The sequence below is a fragment of the Mytilus trossulus genome, chromosome 1 (genome assembly GCF_036588685.1).
Source record: "Mytilus trossulus isolate FHL-02 chromosome 1, PNRI_Mtr1.1.1.hap1, whole genome shotgun sequence".
NCBI lineage: Eukaryota > Metazoa > Mollusca > Bivalvia > Mytilida > Mytilidae > Mytilus > Mytilus trossulus.
Genome location: NC_086373.1, coordinates 21,134,168 through 21,155,710, shown reverse-complemented (window position 1 = coordinate 21,155,710; position 21,543 = coordinate 21,134,168). Strand labels below are relative to the sequence as shown.

Genomic DNA, 21,543 nt, shown 5'->3' with positions numbered 1-21,543 from the left:
AACATGTTTGGCTTATATCATAGATAAGTAAGGCATTCAGTGTTTTTCAGTTTGAGAAAGGACTTTTAGCCTCAATGTTGATATATTTCTAGAATTTTACATTAGAGCAAACATACAGAATATTTTCTGTTGTTTCTGGTATGGCTCACTCATGACATATTTTACATTCAATGATCCATGGAAAGAATTTAAATTGGCTTTAGTAAGCATAACCAACTATAACAAAGCTAATTTAGGAGCTGGTTGATGATTATTGTTTTACTGATCAGCCAGCCATTAGTATTTTTTAACAAAATCGTGTACCATTATTAAAGAAGGTCGGATTTTGGTGCTTAGAAGTCTATTCACATCAGTGGTGGATCCAGCCGTTTTTTTAAAGTTCGGTTCCAACTATGTGCCCTGCATTCAAATGCATTGATCATCCCAAAAAGGGGGGCCCTGGATACACCACTGCATATAATACTCTTTAATTATTAGGATGTGACACAGCCCTGACATTGCGATTCAATCTAAATGATTATTGAATTTCATTAAACTAACTTGGTATTTGATAGATCCTAAAGTGGATTTATTCATGTTGGTAAAATCTCATCACCAACTCTTCAGCCATGAAGACGATTGCACTGCTAAATTATATTATAATATACAGAGGTTGGGTCTATATATACAGTTTTTATCTAATAATATTTTGCTAACTTGCTAAATTATCCCAATATTCAAATTGCAACTCCTCTTTCAAAGTATTTGTATGTGTTTGAAACTTGGTACACATTTCGATCCTTAAATACAACAGATAAAGCAGGCACATGTATGTATGTAGAAAGCAAAAATCTATCAAATACCAAGTTAGTTTAATGAAATTCAATGATCATTTAGATTTAGACATCAAAGCACCAAAGTCCTACCTTCTTTAATAATGGTACACGATTTTTTTTTTAAATACTAGTGCATAGTTGTCTCATTGGCAATCATACCACATCTTCTTTTTTTATAGTCTTTGTTATGTGTGACCAATGACATGTATAGCAAGCCGACTTGCTAAACAAATCCTTGAACATAAAATTACTTGATCTCTTTCTCCCATAATTTTATTTTCATACCAAAAAGCTGTTCTCGAGATATTTCTTCAAATTTCCATTGGTAACAAACTTGACATGGACTAATGATTTAAATAATATGATTTCAAGAGGGACTATATAAAGTACAAACACATTGATGGCAAATGGATTATATGATTTTTGCACAAGACGGAATTAAAAAAAATATATATATTTTTAGCTCACCTGGCCCAAAGGGCCAAGTGAGCTTTTCCCCATCACTTTGCGTCCGTCGTCGTCCTGCGTCGTTAACTTTTACAAAAATCTTCTCCTCTGAAACTACTGGGCCAAATTATACCAAACTTGGCCACAATCATCATTGGGGTATCTAGTTTAAAAAATGTGTCCGGTGACCCGGCAAACCAACCAAGATGGCCGCCATGGCTAAAAATAGAACATAGGGACAAAATGCAGATTTGGCTTATAACTCAAAAACCAAAGCGTTTAGAGCAAATCTGACATAAGTTTAATTGTTTATCAGGTCATGAATCGAACAACCCGTTGTTGGGTTGCTGCCCCTAAATTGGTAATTTTAAGGAAATTTTACTGTTTTGGGTTATTATCTTGAATATTATTATAGATAGAGATAAACTGTAAACAGCAATAATGTTCAGCAAAGTAAGATTTACAAATAAGTCAACATGACTGAAATGGTCAGTTGACCCCTTAAGGAGTTATTGCCCTTTATAGTCAATTTTTAACCATTTTTCGTAAATCTTAGTAATCTTTTACAAAAATCTTCTCCTCTGAGACTACTGGGCCAAATTAATCCAAACTTGGACACAATTATCTTTGGGATATCTAGTTTTAAAAAATGTGTCCAGTGACCCTGCCATCCAACCAAGATGGCCGCCATGGCTAAAAATAGAACATAGGGGTAAAATGCAGTTTTTGGCTTATAACTCAAAAACCAAAGCATTTAGAGCAAATCTGACATTTGGTAATAGTGTTTATAAGTCAAAATCTATCTGCCCTGAAATTTTCAGATGAATCGAACAACCCGTTGTTGGGTTGCTGCCCCTAAATTGGTAATTTTAAGGAAATTTTACTGTTTTGGATTATTATCTTGAATATTATTATAGATAGAGATAAACTGTTAACAGCAATAATGTTCAGCAAAGTAAGATTTACAAATAAGTCAACATGAACGAAATGGTCAGTTGACCTCTTTAGGAGTTATTGCCCTTTATAGTAAATTTTTAACCATTTTTCGTAAATCTTAGTAATCTTTTACAAAAATCTTCTCCTCTGAAACTACTGGGCCAAATTATTCCAAACTTAGCCACAATCATCATTGGGGTATGTAGTTTAAAAATGTGTCCGGTGACCCGGCCATTCAACAAAGATAACCGCCATGGCTAAAAATAGAATATAGGGGTAAAATGCATTTTTTGGCTTATAACTCAAAAACCAAAGCGTTTAGAGCAAATCTGACATTGGGTAAAATTGTTTATAAGTCAAAATCTATCTGCCCTGAAATTTGCAGATGAATCGGACAACCCGTTTTTGGGTTGCTGCCCCTAAATTGGTAATTTTACGGATATAATACTGTTTTGGGTTATTATCTTGAATATTATTATAGATAGAGATAAACTGTAAACAGCAATAATGTACAGCAAAGTAAGATTCACAAATAAGTCAACATGACTGAAATGGTCAATTGACCCCCTAAGGAGTTATTGTCCTTTATAGTCAATTTTTAACAATTTTTATAAAATTTGTAAATTTTTACTAACATTTTCCACTGAAACTACTGGGCCAAGTTCATTATAGATAGAGATAACTGTAAGCAGCAAGAATGTTCAGTAAAGTAAGACGTACAAACACATCACCATCACCAAAACACAATTTTGTCATGAATCCATCTGCTTCCTTTGTTTAATATTCACATAGACCAAGGTGAGCGACACAGGCTCTTTGGAGCCTCTAGTTTTAGTAGCATGATTATTAAATTTTAATTTTTGTATTTAGAAAATCAATGTTTGAAGCAGTTCGATGTAAATGAAGAGAAAACTGCTATGAATTAAGCTGAATTAATATATATCCAGAAATTTTAGAAGTATAAAGTGAGTTGTGGTTCGAAAAATAATCAATTGGAGTGTTGTGGCCAAAGAAGCAGCGCTTAGTTCATTTTATCGATTCGAGTTATCGTCCTTACTACGACACCCATTCATGGAGCCTTACAATACGCTACCAGATACATAATTATGTCTCTGACGCTACCATAATGATGAAGTTACTAACACAAGATATGAATAAGTCTAATGACTATGTTTAGATAAGCCTACACACAAGAAACAACTGAAGATTGCTTATTCTCCCAAAATCGGTTTTCCATTATATGTGGGAACGTGTATTTGATTGAGTTAAGTCTGCCTTTCTATGTTGTGATGTTATGCTATTGTTTCAGAAAAAGGGAGAAGGTTTGGATCCATTAAAACGTTTAATCCCGCTGCAAATGTTTGCACCTGTCCTAAGTCAGGAATCTGATGTACAGTAGTTGTCGTTTGTTTATGTAATATATAAGTGTTTCTCGTTTTGTTTATATAGATTAGACCGTTGGTTTTCCCGTTTGAATGGTTTTACACTAGTAATTTTGGGGCCCTTTATAGCTTGTTGTTCGGTGTGAGCCAAGGCTCCGTGTTGAAGGCCGTACTTTAACCTATAATGGTTTACTTTTTAAATTGTTATTTGGATGGAGAGTTGTCTCATTGGCACTCGCACCACATCTTCCTATATCTATGTATGCATGTGTACTAAAGTGTAGGTTGAGCATGACTACATCATACAAATGAAATGATTAATTGATAGTATAAAACAGATGAAGTATGATTGCCAATGAGGCAAATCTTCAACAACTGTTCACAAGAGACTACATGACACAGAAATTGACAATTTCTGTCCATCGTACAGCCTTCAACAATGAGCAAAAACCCATACCGCATAGTGAGCTTAAAAATACCCCGAAGTGACAATTGTAAAGTAATAACAAACGAGGTCCCTTTAAAACAGTCGTACGCGCGTCTGGCGTATTTAAAATAATAATCCTGATACCTTTGATAACTAGTCTATGTGGTATGCTTTATTAGTGAGAGTTAACTGAAACCAAGAATTGGCTTTAACTTCTGATGTGGCACAGACAGGAGGACACGCATTCGAGAAAACACAAGTCGGCGCTTCTATTGTGAGCGGGCATACACATGTTATTTCTCTCTCGCCTGCATCGAAGTAGTAGAATATATGCTAATCATATGGTGGCGACGGCGTAAAATATTTGAATTTTAGCTAAATATATTTTTCAAATAAAGAAAACCTTTTTACTCTATAAATCTTGTATGGATATGTACTGTATGTTCTGAAGTTTCCGTCTGTCATATTCCATTGTTTTTGACTTGTTTAAAAACTATTTTTATCGTTTTACTGATTTCTCATTCACTATATACGGGTATCAGATAACTATATTTGGCATGTGGAATCTTTGCAAGGGGTTCATGTCCGTATGACAATTAGTTCAACCGAAGCCTTAACCACATTTTATGGATCAGTCATCAAGGTTGTTTTATTTCCTGGTTGACTCTATATTAAGCGGTATCTCAACAATATTTGGTGTCCGAAATGGTTGAGGGTGTGTGTATCCATCTGTCGGGGTTCATTTGACATTGATATATATATATTTTTCTCATTTTTCATTGGTGGTTTGTGTTAATTTTAGCTATCATGTCTGTTTCTGAGTTACTATGAGAATATAGGAAGTATAAGTTGTAGTTTCTTTCAATAGACTCAACCTCGTTCATTAAAACAGGTGAGACGTTTCAGGACGTGCACTCTTGACAATAAGTAAGGCGAAACGAACGGGCTGACGGACATTATGCACTTATTCTATCGTAGGCGATGTAAAATATAGTTTTCATCGTAATTCAAAAATGCGTTTTTTTCCTAAGTTATATATTTAGTAAAACGTGAATCAAACTATTAAGATTTTTTAACATTAATCAAGTGTAATGGCAACATTCTTTAGATAAGAGTATATGCCGTGATTCAACACAACCCAGTAATCATGTAGGTATCATTATAATATCTTTGTTGTGATATTTTTCTTATAAAAATTGTAAGTTTTATGATAACCTTATCATAAATATTGTGATACGCCTAATTTGTGTTTATAACCCATGCCCGTTATTAATATCAGGGAAATGAGGCGTTGATTTAATTATGTTTACACACATTCTATGATTGTGCATGAAGGAAAACAACTGTCCACTGAATGCAGGATTACTTACTTATCCTTTTCATCTCCAGTAGAACATAAGTGCATTCATTAACTTTGTCCTTGGCCATTTTAACACATGCATAAAGAAAACAAAACTGTCCACTCAATGCAGGATTGTCCACTTCATCTCCAGTGAGACAAACGGATACATTAACCCTTTAACCCCCAATCCCGCCTGTAGGCGTGATGACGACAACCATTCTTTGATGGTCCGTATGACCCTCCATACATTTTTTGAACAGCACCACCTGTACTGTCATGATAGCAGGGACTTCAACCAAGCAGTGCATGGTCCATAAACTCTTGTCAGACGTCTGTTTATAAAGATATGGCACTTTTAAAGCCTTTTGAAAATTAAAAATCGGAAAAAAGTGAAAAGTAGCCAAAATCAGGTGGGGGTGGGCATCTTGTAATTGCCACTGCGTAACTGGTAGTCACTGTAGGTATAAACTATTATCGTAAATGCATGCATAGGTGGTATAGGAACACAAAGAGGCATAATATGGCCAATAGGGGTCTGTAAAATCTAGGTCACCGTTTTGTCAAAAATCCGTAAAAACACACATTTAGGCAGACCTGACTTGACAATAAAAAATAGAGAGCCGTGGTGTAGTGGTTAGTGCATCGGACTACTAGCACCAAGGTTCCTGGTTCGATTCCCGTCTGGGATGAAAATTTTAGGAACTCAATTTTCGGCTCTCCCTTGACACCATTTGCGAGTATGGTCTTAAGGAAACGATGATAGTCCGTCGAAAGGGGACGATAAATGGCTGACCCGTGTTAAGAGAGAGCCAAATCTCTTGCACGTTAAAGACACCCTTGTAGATTTCGAAAAAGAGTAGGCTAATGCCGCTACAAGGCAGCACTCGCACCCGCAAAGTGGAAAGGGATTAATATAAGTTGCAAAACTTGTTTCCCAATCCACTATAAAGAAATATGTTTAAACTAATAATAATTCGCCAGCAAGACACTTCAGTCCCATATACTCCCAGTTACCATGAATGGACTGCAGTAACTATAGGGTAAGACTTAAATGACAAAGAAACACAGTCTGGTCAATGTTCACCTCTCAAGGTCGTTTTAAAATCGGAAAAAAGACGGGAAATGACCACTTTTCAGTGGGGGTGGGTTCAAAATCTTCCACGTCCCACCCCACCCCCAACCCATGCCGTCCGCCCCCAAATCTCAATATATAGTTTAATAGATGAGCATCAGTTACAGCATCAAGAGTCTGCTCATTTGCATATGTTTGCAAATTTTCGGAAATGCCTGAATTTCCAAAAATCTCTTGGGGTCGAATGAGTTAAATTGCCTCCATATCTTTATCTATCCCAGAGAACTTGAGATAAAAGATAAAACAGACACAGTAAATCTGTCGCATATCTTGACTTAATCTAGAAATTGACAATGACGGTCGGTTGAAAACAAAACTTTACGACAAAAGAGATGATTTCATCTTCCCAATTGTGAACTTTCCATTTTTATGTAGCAACATTCCAGCAGCACCTGTATACGGAGTAAACATCTCCCAGTTTTTTTTTTTCGAGGAGTTGTAATTCCTATTAAGATTTCCTTGATAGAGGATTGCTGCTCACAAGGAAGCTTTTAGATCAAGAAATCCCAGTGGTGAATTTGAAATCATCCCTTCAGAATTTTACGGATGCCATCACGAGTTTATAACCATGACATATCTGTTTCAAATATGATACCGGATATCTTTCTAATGTCATAACTACCATTCCGTCCCCTTTTCACGAATGCAAACTACCAAATTATACTTTTTACCGGTTTTGTGTATCACACGAGCAACACGGCGAATGCCACATATGGAGCAGGATCTGCTTATCCTTCTTGAACACCTGCGATCACCCCTATTTTTTGGTAGGGTTTGTGTTGCTCAGGCCTTATTTTTTTGTGTTGTGTTTGGTGTGCTACTATTCTGATTTACCCATGATGTTGTTGTCAGTTTATTTTCGACTAATGAGTTTGAATGTCCCTCTGGCATCTTTTGCCTCTCATTTTCATCCATTTTCTGAATTTAAAATCTGACAAATTTTGAAGAAAATGTATGATTTACTTGAATATAAATATAATTACAGTGTGTGCATTGGTTATATAATCATCTTAGTAAAAGCATGAAATAATTACGTTAACATTCTCAATACTGTACGCAAACAAGTCATTTAATTAAAATCTTATCACAAGCAATAAACACACCTCAATATATATACCGAAAATAGATCTCCTTAATAAAAATCACTTTTCCAGAATCTAAACAAGACCTTGACAACTGCCAAAACCAACACAAAATTGGCAGATATTGCCAGAGGATGATACTTCAACTAGCTGAGGATATTCTTCCTAAATATGGAAAAGTCAACAAGATGCAATTTATACAACTTGAAGCATTGACCGAGAACTATACTCGTTTTTAGAAATGACTAACTTGATTATTGTTAAACGGTTGCATTTTATCATATTCTAATAAATGACACTTTAGTTGAACTCTTTATGCAGATATTCGACGAAGGCCAGTGGGGTAAAGACAACAGACAAGTTTCTATAGAAGAAGCTTATTGATTGAATGATTATTGTTTGTTTTATGTCCAGTGACAAGTATTTCATGCAGACAGGCAATAATTTTCTTAACATTCAAATTTCAAGAACATCGTTCATATGACTGTAACTAAGGATAAGAATAAAATAGCAATCAGTACAATAGGTATAGTTCCTGCAACATGGTGTCAACTTGGACGATGGACCGTGAAAATAAGGTCGGAATGCTACTGGACACTAATACGGGAATATTGGACAGTCACGACAGAAATTAAACCTTGCAACAGACAAACAACTGACCCCTCAATTAGTTATTTTCAAGACAATTGACGTGCTGAGAAAATGGCAATATCTAATCATGAAATATATAATTTAACATCCAGATTCCGACCTGCCGAATTTATACATTCCGCTCAAACTGTATGTTAATTTGGCAAGGGTTTAAGTACCAATCGGAATAAGACTTAGGGATGACCAAGTTTATATATAGCCCAGTCAAATATTGGGGTCTAATTGATCACCGGATTACAGCGCTTTGAAATATCTCCATCGCCTGTATATTTTTTTTTTATATCATGTAAAAAACAAAATATCCCAGCACCAACCTCCGATTCATCGTCCATACTTTTACACCCTCCCTTTTCGTTCGTCCTTGTACAGAAAATGTTCATGGTTCTGCGTAGATACTCAGAAAAGAAACACCCTATAACTCTTCAATCAGCAATGAACATTATAGAAGGGCAAATCACTTAAAGTCGCATCATCCTATTGATAATATTGTTAAACAATATATTCGTTCTTCTGACAGATATTTATAATATATCAGATGTTTAAAGTGTCTATTCTGTTTCGCATTGTTTTGCTTGTAGATTACGTAAATATAAGTGTTTTCCAATGTAAACATTAGATATCAGGATAATATTCCAGACAGTCAGTAACCGATGCACTACAAATGTCAAAGAGAATATATTAAGCTTGCTTTCAGATTTAACTCTTTGTCATTCTCTGTACTTAACATGCCAAATTACAATTAGCTGGAATGTTTCGCGTTGAGTTATGACACAAAATTTGTGCTTCCTCATCAGAATGGTAAATTGATGAAAAGTCAGTAACTTAGGAATTCCATTCAGAGGTCTATAGTATTTTGACCGCAATACGGTTGTACTTCTGGTACCCTGAAATTGTCAGAACTGTTGAACTGTGAATGTAAAAAAGACGAAAAACCCAAAGACAAACAGCGTTTATTCGAACTGCAAATGAACAGATCCACTCTATTAGTCATGAAAGTACACGAAATATTTGCCACTGGACGTGCCCATTATCACATAAAAATTTAAAAGCATTTTGTTATATAGATGATCCGGACTACGATTAAGGAAACAATATATCATATCATTGAAATGTGAGTATAAAAGGGAGGTTTATTTATACCTTTAGTTGCTTTCAAAAAACTTTCTTAAAGATCCTAAAAGAATTGAACATTAAAAATTTAGAACAAGCACTCATGTGTTTCTAGTAGCTTTTAAATTTTTATGTGATAATGGGCACGTCCAGTGGCAAATATTTCGTGTACTTTCATGACTAATAGAGTGGATCTGTTCATTTGCAGTTCGAATAAACGCTGTTTGTCTTTGGGTTTTTCGTCTTTTTTACATTCACAGTTCAACAGTTCTGACAATTTCAGGGTACCAGAAGTACAACCGTATTGCGGTCAAAATACTATAGACCTCTGAATGGAATTCCTAAGTTACTGACTTTTCATCAATTTACTGAGAAAATGAGTGCTTGTTCTAAATTTTTAATGTTCAATTCTTTTAGGATCTTTAAGAAAGTTTTTTGAAAGCAACTAAAGGTATAAATAAACCTCCCTTTTATACTCACATTTCAATGATATGATATATTGTTTCCTTAATCGTAGTCCGGATCATCTATATAAAAAAATGCAAATAGATGTATGTTAAAAAGATATGAATTGATTCAGTAGAGGATCATGTCTCTTTTTTCTTCATTAATTGATCTCAATGTCTGGTGCTAAGAAAACATGTTATGCTCTAACAAAACCCAACTCTGCGCTTTGTTTAATAACAATTGGCTGCAAACTCTGGTCGGTTCCGATACAGCTACTTATGCCATTCAAGTGTCCTATACAACAACTTAAACCCAACAAGTATCCTATACAGATACCAGTAAGTATACTTTAACCAATCAACTCCTATACAGATACTTAAACCAATCGACGCCTATACAGATACTGAAACCAATCAAGTCTCCTATACATATGCACACACCTGTCAAGTCTCCTATACATACACTCACACCTTTCAAGTCTCCTATACATATGCACACACCTGTCAAGTCTCCTATACATATACTCACACTTTCAAGTCTCCTATACATACACGCACACCTTTCAAGTCTCCTATACATATGCACACCCCTGTCAAGTCTCCTATACATATACTCACACTTTCAAGTCTCCTATACATACACTCACACCTTTCAAGTTTCATATACATATACTCACACCTTTCAAGTTTCCTATACATATACTCACACTTTCAAGTCTCCTATGCATACACTTACACCTTTCAAGTCTCCTATACATATACTCACACCTTTCAAGTTTCCTATACATATACTCACGCCTTTCAAGTCTCCTATACATATACTTAAACCAAACAAGTCTCCTATACATATACTCACACCTGTCAAGTCTCCTATACATACACTCACACCTTTCAAGTCTCCTATACATATACTTAAACCAAACGACGCCTATACAGATACTGAAACCAATCAAGTCTCCTATACATATGCACACACCTTTCAAGTCTCCTATACATATACTCACACTTTCAAGTCTCATATACATATACTCACACCTGTCAAGTCTCCTATACATATACTCACACCTTTCAAGTCTCTTATACATATACTCACACCTTTCAAGTCTCCTATACATATGCACACACCTGTCAAGTCTCCTATACATATACTCACACTTTCAAGTCTCCTATACATACACTCACACCTTTCAAGTCTCCTATACATATACTCGCACCTTTCAAGTTTCCTATACATATACTCACACTTTCAAGTCTCCTATACATACACTCACGACTTTCAAGTCTCCTATACACATACTCACACCTTTCAAGTTTCCTATACATATACTTAAACCAAACAAGTCTCCTATACATATACTTAAACCAAACAAGTCTCCTACACATATACTCACACCTGTCAAGTCTCATATACATACACTCACACCTTTCAAGTCTCCTATACATATACTTAAACCAAACAAGTCTCCTATACATATACTCACACCTGTCAAGTCTCCTATACATACACTCACACCTTTCAAGTCTCCTATACATATACTTAAACCAAACGACGCCTATACAGATACTGAAACCAATCAAGTCTCCTATACATATGCACACACCTTTCAAGTCTCCTATACATATACTCACACTTTCAAGTCTCATATACATATACTCACACCTGTCAAGTCTCCTATACATATACTCACACCTTTCAAGTCTCTTATACATATACTCACACCTTTCAAGTCTCCTATACATATGCACACACCTGTCAAGTCTCCTATACATATACTCACACTTTCAAGTCTCCTATACATACACTCACACCTTTCAAGTCTCCTATACATATACTCGCACCTTTCAAGTTTCCTATACATATACTCACACTTTCAAGTCTCCTATACATACACTCACGACTTTCAAGTCTCCTATACACATACTCACACCTTTCAAGTTTCCTATACATATACTTAAACCAAACAAGTCTCCTATACATATACTTAAACCAAACAAGTCTCCTACACATATACTCACACCTGTCAAGCCTCATATACATACACTCACACCTTTCAAGTCTCCTATACATATACTCACACCTTTCAAGTCTCCTATACATATACTCACACTTTCAAGTCTCCTATACATATACTCACACCTTTCAAGTCTCCTATAAATATACTCACACCTTTCAAGTCTCCTATAGATACTTAGAACAATTGACGCCTATACAGATACTTTAACCAACCAGGTCTCCTATACATATGCACACACATTTCAAGTCGCCTATACATATACTCACACCTTTCAAGTCTCCTGTACATATACTCACACCTCTCAAGTCCCCAATCCATATACTCACACCTTTTAAGTCTCCTATACATATACTCACACCTTTCAAGTCTCCTATCCAAATACTCACACCTTTCAAGTCTCCTATACATATACTCACACCATTCAAGTCTCCTATACATATACTCACACCTTTCAAGTCTCCTATACATATACTCACACCTCTCAAGTCCCCAATCCATATACTCACACCTTTTAAGTCTCCTATATAGATACTTAAACCAATCAACTCCTAAACAGATACTTAAACTAATCAGGTCTCCTACAGAGATTATTAAACCAATCAAGTCTCCTATATAGATATTTTAACCAATCAAGTCTTTTTGTACAAATTCATAAAGACAAAGTAATGTTCAAAGTTTCAAGAATTTAAGATCAGAGGTACAATTTCCAGTATTGACTGGCAAGCTTAAATAATGTAATTTAGGTCCATTGAAAATTAAAATGCTAGTCTGAAACTAGAGTTCTAAAAAGGTGTACTGGATATATTTGTTGAAATAAAATTATATAATTTGTGCATTATGTTTTCCCAACTAACAAAGGTGATGCATTTAAATTATCTTAGGAGGAATATTATGTTGATTCAACCATGAAATTGAGACTAAGGTCAATCAATATAAGTGGCAAGCCACACCAAATTTACCAGCTTTAAACAAACTATGACTTCTGAAATGAAAAGCTATACAGGGGGAGGATATGCATGAGCATGTATCTAGCAACACTCACCTCTTAGGTTCAGGTAATGGCCCTGGACTTATGCCTTTAAGTAGATGATTTGGTATTCAAAAGTGAAAGGAAAGTACGCTATAAAAAGAGAAGAGTCAAACCAAAGGACATTTATGTTTGTTAAAAATCCAGAAAAACACCATGTCACAATTTGATTCTTATCTCTGACTGACCTTAATGATAAACTGATTGACCTGACAAAGGGGGTAATTTTATTTCCTATTAATTAATTCATTGAGAAGGGTGCATTTTAATATTATGTATTTATCTAAAAGGTGGTCATTGTTTTGTTTGTCTTTTTTTTGTAAAGAGATAAGGGTGGCTATATGTCTGCTATGCATATATATCATATTCATATATGTTTTCATTTGCTTTAAATGTCACTTTCATGATTCTTGTGTTCAAATTTGATGACTAACATTTGTTTGCTGTTTAAAAATAATGTAGAACCACACCCAAATTAAATATAAATGGTATCTCATCAAAAGTCATGCAACAATTTCAGGTTATAATTTTTGTTTTCCAACCTTGTACTTCATGCAGTCCATTGCCACAATAAAATAAATGTAAAAACTTGTATTATGAATATTTATTATTTTATCATGCTTGGATGAAAATAAATCAATATACAACAGCATACAATACAATAAAATTTGTAGTGTACCTCACTAATAATAGATAAATAATACTTCCAGCGAAAACACTGTACACAAAATAAAATAATCGCTAATAAAACAGGGGATAAATTTGTGATCAGTGGTATTTCATTTTAACTCAAATATTATGGACATTGTACTTCCATCAGTTGACAACAGCATTCCCCTGTTTTCCCTCCCATGTCTAAATGTCTTGAAGGAACTAGGACAGTTATCTCCCTTTGATATTAAAAAAATTACAAGTTATTTCCCTTTGAAATCTTTAAATATAATTGATGTCCCTTTATTTAGGTCCAGTGTTATCTTTTTCCATAGTAGTTTATGACGAATAATGATATTATATGTATGGCACATACATGTACAAGGAAGATTGGATACAGATAAAATATGTAAGATACATGTATATTATATAGATGTTTTTATATAAAATGTTTATGCAACAGATTAAAGTCTTTGGAAAAATACTAAAGAAAAGAATGATGAATTGGTGAACAAATTTAAATAAATATTAGCCCCCATTAACTTCCCTCCATGTTCAGCAATGGCAAGTGTCGTCTGCATAAAAAGCTTTTCCCCATGGTTGTAAGCATTGGTAGAGTTATATGACATTAATCATTGCATTATATCTTTATAATGAAAGGCATCTAAAAGTCTCTTGGGAGATTCAATTTGAAATTGTTCTAGATCTCTTTTGCTTCTATAATGGTATTGCAATTATCTGCAGAATTTGTGAAACATGTCTGTTAATGAAAAATAAATCTTCTTAACATTGATTTTTTTAATGATGTTACATTTACCATCAGTATGGTTCTCCAGAAAGTCTGAGGCTTTTATTAAACAAGAAAAGAAATGCTCCCAGAATGAACTAATTACACAGACAGATAGAGATGGATGTATCAAAACATCTTATATAATTATTCCAATAAATAGATAAAAGAATAAGAAAAATGACTAAAACATATGTATAATGACATTGGCAAGTTTAACTTTCATTTAAAATATGTATGTGTCAGATAGAACATTTCCTCCCTGCAATCAATATGATATTTTATACAGAGAAAGTTTTCGTATACATTGTAGGTATAAATAGATATAAACCTAATTAAAAAAAAAAATCAAATAAAAATCATCAATTCTTTCATTTGAGAAAAAAGCATGATTTAATTTAAATATTGATTTTTTTCTTAAATATATGCAAAGACCTACTTCTTGATTTTGTAAATGGTAAAATAAATGCAAAGAATATTTTGTAAAATGTAACAGATAGAATGCAGAAGAAAATGAAAAACTAAAATACATCTACGAAACACCTAGCAAAAGGCAAAATTTTATTTCTTTACTCAGTCATTTTCTCATAGGCACTAAAATAACATCAAATTCATTCATCCATCACATCAACTGAATGCAATATTTACAAATATATGTCATCATAAATGACAAACACAACAGAACAAAATTCAACTTTTTTTAAGAAAGATTTCATCTATGTCTTCCATAATTACAACTTATCAAGTAAAATGTCATAAAATTCAAGAACTATTATTAAGGAATTTTTTAAGGTATATTATGTAGGTTTTTATTTAGTTCAAAGTGAAGTGCACATAAAAGCAAGTTCAAACTTTGTGCATTGTATCTAACATGAATAGAAATCTTTTTTCTTTTCCGATATTGAATATCATACGATCCCTGATAAAAAAAGTCTTGAGTATTGTTACTGTATCGGATATAGGAAATTGTCATGATATTTTTATACTGAAGACGTGAAATATTCTATACATAAAAGTCACGTACAAACATGAAATGTCTAGAGAAACCACTTTTCTCCATCTCAAAAGACCGTACAATGGAAAGAGTCTTTTAAAACACATATATAAGAACACATGTATACATTCAGCATGAGATATGGATTGTAATGACACTATGAAAAGGTCTTAATAGAAAAATGTGGTTTCTCTTGACAGTGTCCTCTTTCTACAGGTAAAGTTTGTTGTACCACAAGACATTTAGATGATACCTATAGTGGTGTAATAGTACAATACATAAAACAATCATAACAGCACTAATCGGAATACATAAATGCTTTACTAATAAATAATATGAAGATGGAAAAAGCAACAAATATATCTCTCTTATTTATATTTTTTTCAAAAGAAAACATAACCATGGATATAAAATGTTTGAAATATCATTAATTTGGAAAAATAGAGGATTTCATTTTTAAATATATACATGTGAATACAAAGATATATTATTTAAATACCAGTATACACTTTTAATGGGGAGTTATCTGGCTGTAATGAAGTATCACATCTTAAGATTTGTTTGAATTTATGTGGTGAGATAATTTTGCGGCTTAAAATGCTCATGTGAAATTTATAACAAACATTAATTATGGGCAGTGTTTTTGGTTAAAAACATGAAATAGAAAACTGAATGAAACAATTTACCCTATGATGCTAATTTTGCTGGATTTTTGACCTGGAATAATTGGTCCACTTAGTTGGACCCAACATTTAAAAGCTATCATTGACCAACATATTTTCAAACATTTAGGCCGTATTACATATGCTGTTTGAAGGGCCGCTAGTGCTATACATATACTGTTTGAATGGCCTGCTAGTGTTGTACAGATACTGATATGTACAGACATTTAGAACTTATACATTTTGTTCCTAATAGCTGTGACATCATCAATTATACCTGGATTATTCACTATACAGTAAATATACCACTTAAAAGATGGATAGAGAGAGAGAATAAAAAAAAATCCCAAATGATATACATGTATAAACAGAATCTTAAAGCAATATTTAACACAAAAACTACATAACACTGTCACACAGAAAACTAGGCACTAAGATCCTAATTTGAATATATATAAAAGAATAGATTAATTGACATTTTTTTTGTAAAGAAATGAACTGACAGACAATTTGGTTTACCTACTTGATGCCTTCAACTCATTCTATATGTTCAAAATTTAATCACAACATTTTGCATAAAAAAATAACAATTCTTGTACATTGTCTTGCATTGCTTTCTTTGGTCAGAATCAACATCTTTAAGACAACCATGTGATCTAACATTCCTGTCACTTCATACAATTTTACCAATTAACAGTTCAGAAAGTCTTCCATCAATCATTTACCTCACATCCATGCATCTATATAGTGTACAGATAACGGGTGAAATGTGACGAGCCCAAGACAATGTCTGTCTCCAACTCGGCGAGATCCTTGGAGAACGTCACAGTCTTTTCTACATGTATACATGTATATTTATATATGTTTTTGGAAATATTGCAGTATGTTAGCACGTAAGTCCTCATCAAATTTATTTAAACTATAGATCTAAAAAGCCTTTTGCATTACGGTGGCACGTATGGAGCAGGCTTGTTATTGTAAGCAGTTTGCATGTGAGGTCTTGGTTGTTTGTTTCCTCCAGAACTATGTATTGGAGGAGGAGGTTGAATCATGGGAGAACTCATGTCAGTCATATCATGTTCTTCATATTCCTCATTTTTATGATCTGACGATCGGGAACTTTCACTTGATGCACGTGTATATTCCGGTGGTGGCATTGGTGGTTTTTCGTCATCCATTATAAGAGGTTTGTTAGCATCATTTGGTTTCTCATCGTATTCATCGGGGAATATAATCGGTGCTCCTTTGTTTACAAATGTATTTTTATCTTCCAATGACATCTTTCCCTTCCTTCTCTTACGGTACAAACAGCAAGCAATAAACAAAGCAATCAGTAGGATGATTATTATGACAACAGCAGGTACAACGGTGGTTATCAACATATCATCATCACTTTCTTGTTCTTCTTTCTTTGGAGTTAATGTTGTAGGTTTTGGTGTAGGCTTAGGAGTTTTATACTCTGGAATTGGATCAATTGGTTGTTCAACTTCACCATGGATAGGAAAGTCTGGATTATTCAAACATTCTCCTTTTGGCTGTGCAGTAGCCTTATTAACAGAAAAGTCTTTCAACATACGCCTGGCCCTATCTGTTAATTGACCATCTTCCTTGACAAGTCTGCCAACCACAGTTTTAATGCCATCAATAGGACAATGGTCTGTTGGGAGAGTATTATTTGTCCAGCCAAACTTTACAGATCCACGTTCAAATTTGAGTATGCTAATGTTATCTGTGCTATCATCCCGATATATTCTCTTAATCTGATTTACCAGAATCATCCTTTTGGCCACAGTAAATTGATCAAAATCTTCATCTAAGACTAATCCTAACTCATGTGAAGGATTTTCAAGATTTTTAATGTTTGACTTTATAACTGTCACCATGAAATTGGCAAATGCAGGAGAGAAAACTCCTTTCCTATTTTGTGCGGTAATTCTATAACTTTTCATTCCCATGTCATTTGCAAGTGGTGCTCCAGTTATAAACCACTTGTTGTTTTTCCTTTGTAAACCAATCCATGAATTTGGACTAAGGACTTGCATTCCATCAATGAATAAATCCAAACGTAATTGACCAGTTGACCCTTCCAGACAATCGTAAAATAAATCATCAGGAACTGCAATCACACTAGATTCTCCTGCAGTAAATACAAGATCGTTCATTTTGCCCTTCCTGATAGGAGCTGCCAGACTACCATCATCACATTTTGGTGTGTTATCAATCATGGAAGACTCAGTAGTAGTTTTAGTAGGTGGGGCTGCTGTCATCACATGTGTTTTAGTTGGTAAGATTTCTGTTTTGGTTGGGACTGGTTTCGGTGTACCTTTTGGTGTTGTTGGTGGCATGATTGGAGTAGATTTGGTGACAACTTTGGTCATCATTTCTGTTGGTTCTGGAGTTGCTGGTGGTACTACAACAGACTTTGTGGCTTGGATATCCAATGACGGGGAGACCATTATAGGAATACTTCTGGTCATTGGTTCCTCTACATCAGTGACCGTTACAACTTCTGAGACTGTTGGTGGGCTTCTTGTTACAGCTGGTGTAGCAGTTGCTCTTATTGCTCTCCTCCTCCTATGAGGAGCTTCCTGAAACAATGTATTAGTTACTTGCCACCCACTTATCTGGTAACCAACTGCACGAGCCAAGCTACCATTGAGAGCTGTTTTCTCAACATGATGTAGAACTGGCATGTGATCTTTCTCTACCTGTCCACAACCAACCAACCATGATACTTGTACACCGGCATGTTTAGGTTCTTTAATATTACCAGATCCCGCCACTAAAGTTGAGCTGTCAATCATTGGTTTATCTCCCTTTGGAAGCAGTTTCATCATATCATTAGCTAGACCCAGGTAGGATGCGGCAGAATTGACCAAGTCTAATCTATTTAAAGCTGGTAAAGATTCTAAATCAGCATCAACAACAATTGTGACGGCTGTTTCTGGAACTTCTCGTCTACATCTGACGACCTGTGGTTTCCCGTTCTGTGAGTTTGATGGTGTATATTTAAGGACCAGAGATTCTCCCGTTACAGTTACTGAGAAAACATCTTTGGCTACAGAGTTTTGAAATCCACTGACTATAACTTCGAGGTAATGTTGTCCAAGGTCTCCTGGACTTGGAATGCCTTTCAATTGGTGATTTTTACTATCAAAATGTAACCATACTGGTAATCCATCTTTGCCAACTTCCATAATCTGTAAAAAAGAAAAGAAAATTAAGTCAAGTACAACTTGATTCTCACTCCTGATAGTACATGTACTAACATATAAATAATAACATGTTTGGAATTCTTTTTCATAACTTTTTTAAGTACATATGAACCTGCACTTTTGGTGACAGTGTAAACAAGCCTCTCTTATACTAAATGTTTTTTATAACTAAATAAGTCATCAGCCTTGTATAACTTGTGACATGCTTAAAGTTATATAATTGTGATATGGTTGGTGGTAAATAGAACTCTTTTAAGCTTTTTTCTACTTATGCAGCATTGAAGTTTATACAAAACATATGTTTTATAATATTTGTTCAGACAGCACACCCTGGTCAAAAATTAGCACTGCAGCATCATTATTTATTTGTACATTGTCTGCTTTTCTACAGAAATTTCATTTTTAAAGGAGAATAGACTGGGAAAGTAAAAAAAACTTTATAAGAAACCAAAAACTTGAGGAAAGTTTTTTCTTGAATTTTTGCACTTGAATGAAAAATGCCTGCAGAGGTCGAATGCAATAATGACTTATTCTCCAGACAAGGATGAAAGAAATCCTATGCTATATCTATGATTGCTAATTTGAAAAGTGTGATGCAATGGTAAAAATTCGGTGAAATGCTGTTTCTCAGCAGCAAGTAAAGCTCAAATCACTTCATCATAATCAAGTTCAGTCAGAGCATATGTTATAGGCTAGACAAGATATCATCACCTTAATAGGTCAAACCAAGAATTACAAATCTTTACATTAAAACTAAAAAGCTTGATATTATTTTGCTGATTCTTTATCTTACATGTCTGACACCTTTTAATGTAGGATTGTACTAGACTTTTGTAACATTCAGAACATTAGTCTTTTCCGCTTCTTTTAATCCAAATTGGGATCAAATTATGAGTTCTTGAAAGGGCCATAATAGTGCAAAATGGTAAATAATTCAGATTTGGATAAATTTGTCATAAAACAGTTGTACAATTTAGAAGTTTAGCTGATATCCAAAATTATATAACAGTACTTTTAAACATGTGGTTATATCTAACAATTGATAAAATAAAAGATTTACTAATTTTAAAATGATTATCTTTAAGGCTATAGGTGATCACAGGTAACAGGACTGTCCTCAGGTACCTGAGAGTTATCTCTCTTTGTTTGAAAATTGATTCTTTTTTTTATTTCTAAAAATGTTTTAGAAGAATCTTTTGGCAACTTTTTTGGGTGTACAATAGATATAGAAAGATGTGGTGTGAGTGCCAATGAGACAACTCTCCATCCAAATAACAATTTAGAAAGTAAACCATTATAGGTTAAAGTATTCATGTGTGCATGTTCAAAGCTTTTACAATGGTAAAATAATGGGAACATATTGTTTTCCATTTTTATTCTACAAACATAACATCATTACCAGTTAAATCAAGCCTAATGTTTGATTTTTTATTCACTATTCTAATGTTGTCGCAGAGTTTGAGTGCACTTGCGCAGCAGTCATAGACATAAAATATAATTCTACGAATAATTTGGTCAATGAATTTACAGGCTGGTTTGAAACTTTTATTTAATAGTGTTATTATGTAATGTTAAAAGTTTCTGCAATGTATTTTAGTACACATGGTACATGTGCCCAACTTAATAAGAAACTAGATAGTAGAATGTGATAGACTGAGAACGGTGACATCTGTATAGTCCCACTAAGTATTACATCTTAGAAAAGATCAGATTAATATTTATTTCATGTAAGCTATAATTTAATGGTTAAATCTGGTTTAAATTTGTTCGCCTTCCTGATATCACATTTACTGGGGTACTGAAAATGTTACAATTTATCAACTATATGTAAATCTGAGAAAAAAGTCAATACATTTAGCTGCTCTATATTCAGTGTTGTTACTTATATTCATAGATTAGATATTTATTTTCCAAATATATAACCTAGTATTAAATTTACCAGTAGACAAAAAACAGACTTAAAATTTTACCCTTCAGTGCACGTTTCTCATTAAGTAACAAATTGAAAAAAATATTTAACCCTGTAATTATAACTCATGACTGGAAATGCTAGATAATGTAGAAATTATTGAGCCAAAACAGAAACTGACATTTTTTAACCCATACTGCACCTGGTAAACCAAAAACAATAATAGCAAAATTGTATTAGATCTATAAAATAACGATCAACTCAAGAAATGCTTGGGAATTGACAGCTTTAAGATAAAGCAAATTCCTGTAAGTTTAGTTGTAGACAAGAAAACTTGGTTAATATGTCCCTGGAGGAGCTCCTATGCATTGGAGTAATTTTCACAGATGACAAAATCATCAAATTTCTGTCTGGAAGATAATCTAAATTCCAACAAGTGAGGGACAAACTGTCATATTGGTTAACCAGATTATTTTTATCACCAACTGATACAATTGACATTTAAGAAATGTT

The 21,543-nt window shown here is 33.9% G+C and overlaps 1 protein-coding gene across 14 annotated transcripts in view; it reads right to left on the bottom strand.

The window, feature by feature from the left end:
* Window positions 1–13,401: 13,401 nt before the first annotated feature.
* The window catches only part of LOC134718428 (dystroglycan 1-like), a 59,102-nt gene continuing 50,960 nt past the window's right edge, over window positions 13,402–21,543 (bottom strand). For all 14 annotated transcript variants that reach the window (XM_063580942.1, XM_063580956.1, XM_063580981.1 and 11 more), the window contains one exon: window positions 13,402–19,106. In XM_063580942.1, coding sequence (XP_063437012.1) covers window positions 16,851–19,106 — 2,256 coding nt within the window. In that variant the 3' untranslated portion in view covers window positions 13,402–16,850. The remainder of the gene's footprint in view (window positions 19,107–21,543) is intronic.